We start from the raw sequence: 11,219 nt of genomic DNA on the forward strand, positions 1-11,219 counted from the left end.
GTGGTGCAGACAGCCTTTGTGTACCCGATCGTAAAAGAACCATAGCAGAGCCCATCGACAGGGACACTGTTATCCATATGGAGGTTGAAATACCATTTAGTATTCACTCAAAACTATTCGGAGAGAAGTGTGTATTAAAATAACCTTTGCTGTACCGCAACCAAAACAAAAAAAAATATTTTTTTAACGATGGCTTAAATCTCCTTTCGACATTCCCAACATTCCGCCATCCCAGTTGAGGATCTTCATTCCTGTTGGGGATCGACATTCATATTGTATTGCAACTCAAAGTGGACCAAAAGCGACGCAATACAAAAAGGAAGCGCACTCTTTTTAAAAAAAACCAAAATATTCTTTATTTTATTTTTTAGACGGCTGTCCATGGTATATACAAGTCGAGCAAAAAATAAGCCCTTGGTCATACCTTCGTGTCCCTATAAACTGCTCAATGCTTTAAAAACCGGCACCAATAAATAAATAAAAAAAAAATCTATTACGTCTAGCAACACCAGCTTCACAACGCTATCAAAATTGACATCAACAACCATAATATCCTTTTATTCCACTATCACTGAAAAATAAAAATTGAAATAATATCCATATAATAAAACTTCAAAACTCAAAAGCCATACACTATATTCTTTTATATTTGAAGTGCTATATACCACTATTCTCAGAACTACCTTCAAACTCTTGCACGCACATAACACTTGTATGCTTATGCTTCCAAGACTGTCTTCAGTGACAATGACCCCAGCCCATCATACATATTCTCCAAAGCTTCCGACTTTTACTATATCTTTAAATAACTGGTTCTAGACCAAACAGAAATCACCCATCACAAAGTCCTACCATAGTAATCTCTCTTTATAGGCGCACACAATAATCCTCAAGTCTATAATAATAATAAAATTGTTATACACCCTAATTCTCAAACCCGTCTTATATAAAAAAAAATATTCTTACACACTGCCTCCGTCTATCTCACTATCCCGCACTCTTTACACAATACAAATACTCTACTATCAAAACCTTCTCGATATTTTTAAAATAAAATCGCTGTTACAATTCACTCTCATTCTTCTTCAGCCTTTCACTTTAATCAATTCGACTCGGTCTCCACCTACCCTATTTATTTTACTATATATGCACTTAATTTAATTATCCTTCCATTCGGATAAATCCTACCTATTTACTTTTTTTTTCTGTCAATGTCAAATACATCCAAAACACGGCTTAAATATATACCAGTAAACAGACACTCCATGGGTTTATATTTATTTGGTATAATTAAGTCAAATATTATTTTTACTTTTAGTCTTATTTCTATTCCAGTATTTTAAAATATGTCACTCTATAATCATATTTAAATTACTTGGTTTCATGAAGTGCGGGTACTTCATATAAAGTTTTCATGCTTTAAACAACAACATCAGGTCATTTGTATTATGAGTGTGATGTACACAAAATAAATTAATAAGTAATATTTATGTGTACAGGCTTTTAATTATGTTGTAGATTCTATTATAATTATCAGTTTAGACTGTTACGCAATTAAGAGGAGTACTAACTCTGATGTTACGGAAAGTATATCCGAAGTTAATATATATGTAATCTATACATGAGTACAATTATGAAACACACTTTATTTTATAAATGGTATCCCAGCCCATTGAAATGGCTTACGATTTATAGTTTGAGTACAAACTAAATAATTATTCCCATATCATTGTGTAGCTTCAGAATCTCTAACTAATTAGTTATGTTTAAAGTAAACTCAAGAACTAATATGATGCATATACAATAACAATATATAAAATACATGTTTTTTCAAATCTTACTAATTCCAAAGCCAGTCCCTTTTTCATTTTATTAATCAATGCCCTTTAACTAGTACATGCTCTTTTTTATAATTCTTCTTCTTCTTTTACATTACTGTTTAATTGATTATACTTCTACTTTTTGCTTTTTTATAAAATTTAATTTTAATATTTAAGGTCATACCTTTACACTGGTCTTCAAGCAAAATATATTTAAGCAAGTTACTCTATAGTACATATATAATATGTTGACCGATTATATTTTGTTATCTAATTCTTTTTGTTTATTCTTTGATAGTTGATAGAATTTTTCAAAAAACAAAAATCTATTATACGTGGATGAAAGGAACTATAATAATTACAAGTTTAACAAAGGGATTAGTGCTGATAATCATTTAGTACTCAGTGTTTTTTTATATAACAGCTCTACTTGGTAAACAAATAGGTATAATGGTTTTAGCTGGAAAGATTAAGTCTAACATTAAAAAATCAAATGTGAAATAAAATGTGAAGGTTCTTTTTTAACAATACATTTTTGGGGATTTCACAGTCTTTCTATCAGTGATGAACCGAGTTTTAAATGTTTTATTTAAATATGTGTTATGAGTAAACTAGATACGATATCGAGTTAAATAGCAATAATTTATTTATCTTGAGAAAGTGCTATATATTATAAGTGAGATAAACGAATGACATTAAAGGGAATAATAGATACTGCACATAATGTTTTACTTAATAAAGAATATAACAATGTCTTATAGCAATATGTGAGTTTCATGTTTTAAAGATTTCTTTTGATTGATAGCTAGCTGTAACCTAGGAAAATCTGTATTAATCTTTTGAATTATGGCCCTGTCAGGACAAGGGACAATTACATAATATTTTTGGATTATGTAATTAGCTTTCTCTTAATTAAAAAGCCCTGTCTGTAGGCATCAACCTGTAGTTTCTTTTAAAAATTATCTTGTATGAGGAACAACTTTAAAGAGAAGCATATATATAAGTTCATTTATTTTTTTAGGTTTAACACATTATAAGGCTCATTTTATCCAAGTTGTACATACATTGTCTTCTGTAATCTCTACAGAAATGAATAAACATTGAAAATAACAAAAAGGAAAGAAGGCTATCTATCTATAAATAAAATAAACATATAGTAAAAAGGATTTAATTTAATAAAATAAAAAATAAAGTGTAAAAAAGGTTAAAATTTAATAATCAAACAAAAAAGTTATATTTCTTTATTATTATTATTATTATTATTAATATTAATATTTATTATAAGCATTTGTTTTATAATTTATAAATTATAAAACACAGAAATATAAATATAATATATCTATAATAGCTTCAATAGAACTCTTATTAATTCTCAATAAGTTGTTATATGTTTTTTATATAATAGTGCTTTACTTTTTCTTTTATTTTCTAATAAATCTTGTTATTACAACATCAACTAAAAATATTAAATTCATAGTTGATAAGATTTTTACTGTTTGTTATATTTCAGTTAAATTTATATCAACATCTCATATAAATCAAGGAAATATATATATTTTATTAAACCTGACAAGATACAGCTGTAATAATAAAGATATATTCTGTTTTCAGTCTATCCTTATAATTCCTGATCAGGGAGCATATTGCTCTAATTGACATTTCATATCAAATCCATGCCTGATAAAATGGTATATGTTCTGTCTTTCAATACTACTCAAATGGAGACTGAAAACATCACTTTCCCACTGCAGGAGTAAGTGTCGGATTTCCATTTTTGAGCTAATTCCAACTCCGAAAATTCGATTTAATTAAAAGTCCGCCGCGTCTCTTAGCCCATTCGTTTTTTATTGTCTCTAGCTCTTTAATGCACTTGTTTTCAGCAAAAACGAATTACTAGAACGCAAGATAATCAAATATTTGGCTGAATTACATAAAGTACAAAGGTATAAATTTGTGTTAATTCAAGCTGCGGTTATAATTTATCTTTTTTTGATTTTGTGGAACAGTGATTCATCTTTAATAAGACGGAATATATACACCTGTATTAAATCTGATATATGCTCTTTACTCTGATAGGTAGCTAGAGAAGCTCTATACACTGGAAAAATTAAAAAAAATAAGGTAGTTTAAATATGGGGTATAGTGTAGTGTAATTTCCATATTTAAATTAGTTGATTTTTTTTCCACTTGTGCTGAAGGTGACCTTCACAGATAGTGGAATGACTAGAGTCAACTAGCAGAATTGTGGGTGGGGGGTGCCGCAGGTAAGGTTTGTTAGCACTTTAGATATACTTATCTGACTTGATATATAAAAAGAAAGTTTTTTAAAACTGCGTATCTATTTTGATATTCTTTATATGAAACCATAAAGGTCAGGCACCGACATATTATGAAGATTAAAAGTAGCGTAAAGGTGACCTTTAAGCTAGTTTATTGTTAAGAAGTTTGGTCATCAGCAGCAAAAAAAGGCGTCTTTAAAATTATGGACCAGTAATATGTTCTTTATTTATTTGGTTTCCCATTCTTATTAGGTTGGTAATGGTTTACGCTTTTATTTTTATTGGAAAGAATAGAATGTTTCTAGGTTTCAGATCTAATAATACTATTCTATATCTCTAGCTACTTCTTGCTCGGTTGGTTTGTTATATTTGAGATGAAAAATTTTCTACAAAAAAGAAATACCTGAAAAAAAAATGAGCTGCTCAATACGTTTTTTTTTGGGGTACGAGCAGTACTCTTTGAGAATAGATAAATCGTTAGTGATGGGTGTGCGTGTGTGTTGGATATTTCAATTCTTATAAACCATTAATACTTACATTGGAATTATCCAGTACAAAGACCAAACAATAAAATATTACAAGTAAAGCTACGGAATTTTGATTCCTTTGACTATGAAAATGATTGGAAAAAATTAATTTTTGTGAATTGGGTGATATAATTATTAATTTACATATCCAAAGCAAACGGATTTATTTGTAGATATAGATAATACTTATCAAAAGTCGATATAGTATCTGGTAGTTTTTTTTATTAATAAACAGCATAAGTAATATAATGATACATATAAGGATAGTAAAAGAACAAAAAAGTCTTACCATGTCAATGACAGCAGCATGAGATAGAAGCTTTTGATCCATAGCATGTTTTGGAGAGGGTTGTTCATCTATAGTAAAAATTGGATTCAGTTTGATTAATATTAAAGAGAAATATAATAAATAAATAGATAAAAATATTACTGTGTTGGTGGTCGTGTTTAGCTGTAGAAAATATTTTTGGTGATATGTCCTATAAAAAAGAAAGGAAAAAATCAGGATACTTTTATGAGATGATGGCATGAAGTATATTTACTAACCTTGGCTAATCCGGATGGCCATTGTGAAGAGGATGCATCAGAAGGAAACTATACGCGAGTGACTATGGTAGCAGAAACACTTGTTATTACTCAGCTATATTTGAAGAAATTACTAATAAAGAAAAATAAAAAAAAAGCGCCTTATCAAGAACATTTGCAAGTATAAGAGTAAAAGAGAAAGAAAGAAGTAAAAAGAAAAGAGAGGGCGAGTGTCTATGGCAACTGAAACAACTAATTCTTTTTAGTTATATAAAAAAAAGTACTTTAAAAAAGCAGATTAAAAAAAAAGACTAATAAAAAAATAAAAAAATGGGTGGAGACAGCGACGAAGAGTGTGTCTATGGCAACAGAATAAATAAATTCTTTTATTTTCTATAAAGAAGACTTTTTAGAAAGAACATGTCTTACACAAATAGTTTGCAAATATAATAGAAGTTGCAGAGATAGAGAAACAAAGAAAAGACCAATAGCAAATATAAAGAGCAAAAAAAAAGAGAAACAGGAACAACAACAAAAAAAGAAAAAAAAAGAAAAAAGAAAAGTGCGTTTGAAACAAAAGACTGGACTGGCCCGATCAATTGGGTTCTAAAACAGTATGAAAGCCGATTTGCATTTCAGTGATTACAAGAAGTATTAATAGAGACTTATATATCAAAGATATGCTGAATATCTATATAAACCATACGTTTTATACAATTTGTTTACTCTTTCTCCTGCTTTCTTGCTACTTATTGCACTCATACTCAAACACACACACATCAACCCATTTTATTTCAAACAATTTAAGTATGTAAATTTGATATAATTTATTTTTAATTCAATTCAATTCAATTGTATAATAACATCAATAACAGTGTAATCTAAAATTAACAGTTACATTTTTACCTTTTATTATATTCTGTAGACAATGGCTATTCAAAGACGTCAACTCGCTCTTTGTCCCGTTGAGATTACAAACGAACAATTGATGGAAATTCTTTCTACTTTGAAAACTAATATGACAGCCATGGGAACCAACGTGGCAGCTGACATGTCGATTGTACAAGAACAAATCGGCATTGTGGAAGATACATTGCTAAACATGAATAGCAGAATTGGTGTTCTTGCCACCAGCAGCACTGAGACAATCACTGCTATTGACAGTTTAAGCAGGGTCCCCCTCGTTTCCCCTACCAATACAATGGCTAATGTTTCTCAGCCTGCCTTCAACGCCCCATCTGAGTTTAGCAAGAAGGCCTCTAATGATGTTTATGTGAGTATCAACGTGTGCAAAATTTTATTGATGTATTTTCTCATATATTCTATCAGGCCCATATTCGTAATCTCATGTGGGATCCCAAGCTGAAAACAAGAAATCAAGCTGATATCCTGGCAAATGAGAGTAAGCCCAGATGGAATACAAATGTTTTCTTTTATAAGTCGCCAAACAAGGAGTTGGTGGTGCGACTTCTTGAAAACTTGAAGCGCAAGTTTACCTATGAGGGATTTAGAGAGGCAGACTTGAGAGCAAGACTGCACAAAAACTTCACCAGCCAAGTTTCAAAAGCAAGAAAAACCGAAGAGGAAATAAAAGTAACAAACACTCGTTTGAGAAGGGCAGGACGTGTCAGAGATGTAAGTGTAATCTCTAAATAAATAATTTCAAAATAATATAGTTTAGTCTTGAGAATTTTAAAAATACTAATACAAAAAAACTACTATTAGAATCATACTCGCCGTTTACTTGCATACACAGACAACAAAGAAGCAATTGATCTACAAATGAAGAGAGATTGTGACTTCACGATGCAAATGGCAGCAATGTCTGATGGAGAATCTGCAGATGAAGACTTCGAGAATCGCACGAAGAGCATCGTCAAGATTGTTTGGCCAGGATGGAGAAGTGACGAGGTATATTATTTTATATTAATAATTATGTCTTATTATAAAAAATATAAAGTGAAGTATTAACAAAATCATTTTAGTTCAATACTCTCATTAAACTCGTTGATGAGTATGTTATTGAAGCAATGGGGTCAAGTGCTTCTCAAATGAAGGAGAGGGTTTTCACCAGTGTGTCCAATACAGCAGTCCCAGATGACATAACCCCCAAATTTCCTCAGTGGGCCCTTAGAGACGGGTATTAAATAAACAAAAATTGCCTCTCTCTTTTTATCTATATATTACTTTTCACATACAAAATACTATCAATATATATATCAGAAATACGCGCTCTGTTTTTTTTGTTAAAGAAAAAGAAATGTAAAAGTTTACTTTATTTATTATTTAAGTATATAGCTTCTTTGGCAATGGAATTACTAGCATTTTGCTAACATTTCTACTTGTCGCAATAGTAGCTGTAGCAACCTCTAATAAGATGCGATGTACAGGTATAATGCTATGGTAGCTATCAGGAGAGAACGTGGGCAAACAAAATTCAACACCGTCATCCTCACGCGACCTATCAGAGGAAGTACGAAACCACTTGATAAATGTGAATACATGTTGATGATCATGAACCATGCGAGTCAGATGGAGATTGTGCGTGGGTGGAAGTTGGAAGGAGTATGTAAAAAGATACTGAATTTGTCCAGCAAATCCAAGTATAATGTTTCCATTACTACCAACAAACTTTGTCTGAACAAGTGATCCGTGACTGATTGTGCTGTTGTTTGTTCCTCGATAGTGTTGACCAAGAATGTCAATTGACTTCAATTTGATGATTTGATTGTCAAGTGCTGGGCGATTATAGGACGTGTCCTGATAGCTGGCAAGGTCTGGGAGGTTGTAAGCGACTTGGTAATATTCAAGTAAATGGAGATGGTTGGAATCATCCATTACTGATGGCTTTTTGTATTTTAGAGGAAATGTAGAAGGAGGAAGAGGCTCGTTACCCTTGGGTGGATTATAAGGATCAGTGTAGCCTTGAACGAATACTTGCAATCTGAATGGGCGACTGGAGAGAGTGGTGACTGTGGCGGCAGGTATGGAGGTTGTAACAAGTTTAGACAGAGTGTGAATGAAGGGGATCTGGCTAGAACTTTTAAGAACAGCATTGACATAATCACCCTTATACGCATTCTGAACAAAATTTTTCATGTAGGTCGCCTCAAAACCGTCTTTGCCATTTGTCTTGAAATTCTTTAAAATACCATTGTATCGCTCAAACCCAAAGAGCCTGTGGTGATCCAGACACTTGGTTGTTGGATTTATTACATCTAAGAACATATTCCTATTATTATAGTAAAACAGCTATCATTACAAGAACAAATGAATAATTTATTTATTTTACTTATGGTAAATCAATAAGACCAATAATTAATTACAGTAAGTACTGTAATTATGACAGCTCAGTAAGCACTGAGTTAATATGAGGACACTGCAATTAGATTAAATTATAAACATAGCAGTACCAACTCTCTAATATCTAAATGAACTCAGACTTAAGAAATTAAGATGTGACTGACAAAGCAGATCGTGTTTTGATATAAAAAGGACAACTTTGTATTCTTTAATAAAGACAACCTATATACAGTCTCAAAGTATTCTTATATACGTCTCAATCTTTTTACTATTGATTTTATTCTATAAAACTTCACAGAGCCAATAACCATACACTGGTCCAAAATCACGAATGCATTTGTGAAGATGGAGGTGTAGGTGCATATTGCAGGTGAGAATAGTGGCGGTATAGTCTACGTTGCATGCATTGCAAAACTTTTCTAACAGGCTGTGGGCAGTGGTGATCTCATCAAAAGTAATGCTGGGCTTTACGTAGTATCGGCATGCATCAACGAAATACATCCAGTTCTTGAATTGTAATGGGGGGAGAATACCATGCAACAAGACAGGAGAATAAACCAGAACCTATGATTTCCACTTGTCCGCTTTCATGTAGCTGAAGCCCTTTCCAATTTTGGTTGTCAGTGTGGTGTAATCTCTGGGCAGTACCATTGTCTCTGCAATTTTCTCCATCGAAGCAAACTCTTCAGGTCCAATTGTCTTCTCATCAATCCACCGATCCATTAATATCTTAGACGTCCCCAGGAAAATATTATGCATGGGATCAATGATCGTTCCACATACTAGATCAAAGTATCCAAGGCGTTGCAACTGCAACCATTGAACACCATTTTCGACCTCCAGCTGATGCCTTTCTGAGAGTGTACTTGCATCCTTCCACTCCTCAACATGCAACCTGCTCTCTGCACCACTGTGGATATTCCAACAAGAATAATTGAATCCACGGAAATCAACCTGGTTGCTGCTCCCTAACCGAGTAAACTGCCGGCTGCATCTGTAACAAGCACATGTGCTGTTATGCGCTGTGAATCCACTTGTCTTTCTGGTGGCTGGGATATCACATGCAACCATCAGTAGTGCAGCACGAACACTGACACCATTTGGGAATTCGTGTGTAGGAATCCGCATGCCAACGTACAGCTGCTTCAAATCATCCACCAAGGGCTCCAAGTAACTATTGATCTCGCCGGTTTTTGGCTCCTTTGGACCAGGCATGAGACTTACAAGGATAATATTCTCTGGCTTGAATCTTTCATCACGGGGCAAGTTGTTGATGGCCAGATAGATAGCACCAGAGGAGTGAGTGACACCATCAAAGGGCTGGAACCAGTCGATGTTAAGTGTTAACATTAGTGAGTGTGGGTCCAACACAAATGATACACCATCCTTGTCCTTCAACTCCTTCCACATCGCACCATCATAGATATCGCACAGAGTATCTACCATCTTCAACTCCTTATTCCATTGACGAATCTTGGCTTCGAAACTAGGGCGACAGAAGAAAACGCTCAATGTATTTTTAATGGATTGGTAGACATATTCACGCTTTGCAACCAAGGCACCGGAAGATACAGATTTCGTCAAATTACAGTTGCATGCAGACCTGGCACCAAGTTTTGAGAAAACACATCGAGGAGGAGCAGATACGATATCCTGATATACTGTATGACAGTCTTGGCACACCACAAATTTCTTGATGCCTTTTGTAATAGCAGAAAATCCTGTCATTTTTTGTAAACCGGCAAGACTGGTTGGTAATTGAAAATCTTGGTCGTAGATTCTCAGCAGGTTGTTGATAAACTCAATCAAGACAGCAGCACCCTTATCAACAACATGACGTGAAGCAAACAGTACCGTAAAGATGGCTATGAATTGATGGACTTCATTTTCGGGCATATCAGGAGCAGCAAAAGGGTCTGTAAAAAATTAAAAAAAAATTAACACTTGATTTTTCTTTTACTCTCTTTTTCTTTTAGTTTTCTTTATGTATCTCACACTGACCTTCACTGTTGAAGTCCTCAATCTCGATCTCATTGACTTCATCTTCAACATTGTCATCGAAATCATTGTCGTCTCTGTCATTGTCAAACATTGAGGCGGCATCCAAAAAAGGTGAGTTGGCCTGACCGTCCATTGCTTCCACAGAATCGGAACGAGAGGTCAGGATTACTACAAATATGGAATATAATAGTTTATTAGTTTTTTTTTCTGCTTTCAAATAAAAAAAATTCTTACCCTCAGTATCTACATCCATGTTTCTCATTGCGGCTGTGTTTCATTAAAAGTTTAAAAATAAACAACATAAATAAAAAATAAAAATAAAAAATTAAAACGATTATTACGCAGCAAACAAAAAACCAACACTGAATATATTATACTATTCTCAAATATTCTGGTACCTTCAACTCTAGCTCTCTTATTACGACGAGTCTCAGTACGCTTTGCAGCATAAGAAGATTTCTGATGACTGTTGTGACATTTAATGCAGTGACAGTCTAAGGTGTGGGTTTGGGTAGAGGGAAACATATTGTGTATAGCTTGAATTATAAAATAAAAAAGGAAACAAGTACTACAAATACTTTATTTGATGTGATTTTATAGCAAGCCAAAAAAATATGAATTTTTTATTGTCTATCTAAACCAATAGAATACGTCGAAAATACACCCCCAACTTAAATAAAAAAAAACGGCTGAGCTGAAAAAAACCCTGACATTTCCACTACCTTTCTCGTTACTTAAAGCTATAGTATTTTTTTTATTTTTCC

At 33.0% G+C, this 11,219-nt stretch overlaps 3 protein-coding genes across 3 annotated transcripts; 1 reads left to right on the forward strand and 2 right to left on the reverse strand.

Annotated features, from left to right (window-relative positions):
- Positions 1–6,422: 6,422 nt before the first annotated feature.
- PHYBLDRAFT_160717 (hypothetical protein) lies at positions 6,423–7,168 on the forward strand. Its single transcript, XM_018434238.1, has 2 exons — positions 6,423–6,799; positions 6,889–7,168. The coding sequence occupies exons 1-2, from the start codon at positions 6,499–6,501 to the stop codon at positions 6,924–6,926; spliced, it is 339 nt and encodes a 112-aa protein (XP_018283984.1). The 5' UTR covers positions 6,423–6,498; the 3' UTR covers positions 6,927–7,168.
- A 269-nt stretch (positions 7,169–7,437) lies between these two features.
- On the reverse strand, positions 7,438–8,817 carry PHYBLDRAFT_73281 (hypothetical protein; the record flags this gene model as incomplete). The annotated part of the gene is made up of 2 exons (XM_018442817.1): positions 7,438–8,383; positions 8,768–8,817. The coding sequence occupies 2 exons, from the start codon at positions 8,815–8,817 to the stop codon at positions 7,438–7,440; spliced, it is 996 nt and encodes a 331-aa protein (XP_018283985.1).
- Positions 8,818–9,018: 201 nt separating this feature from the next.
- On the reverse strand, positions 9,019–10,980 carry PHYBLDRAFT_175684 (hypothetical protein; the record flags this gene model as incomplete). The annotated part of the gene is made up of 5 exons (XM_018437550.1): positions 9,019–9,236; positions 9,924–10,370; positions 10,456–10,623; positions 10,690–10,722; positions 10,854–10,980. The coding sequence occupies 5 exons, from the start codon at positions 10,978–10,980 to the stop codon at positions 9,019–9,021; spliced, it is 993 nt and encodes a 330-aa protein (XP_018283986.1).
- Between the last annotated feature and the right edge of the window lie 239 nt (positions 10,981–11,219).

The sequence above is a fragment of the Phycomyces blakesleeanus genome (assembly GCF_001638985.1).
Source record: "Phycomyces blakesleeanus NRRL 1555(-) unplaced genomic scaffold PHYBLscaffold_40, whole genome shotgun sequence".
NCBI classification, from domain to species: Eukaryota; Fungi; Mucoromycota; class Mucoromycetes; order Mucorales; family Phycomycetaceae; genus Phycomyces; species Phycomyces blakesleeanus.

Coding starts and splice junctions, on each gene's coding strand:
- PHYBLDRAFT_160717 (XM_018434238.1), top strand. CDS start 6,499: ATGTGGGATCCCAAGCTGAAAACAAGAAATCAAGCTGATATCCTGGCA. Junction 6,800..6,888: donor CAGAGATGTAAGTGTAATCT/CTAAATAAATAA, acceptor AATCATACTCGC/CGTTTACTTGCATACACAGA.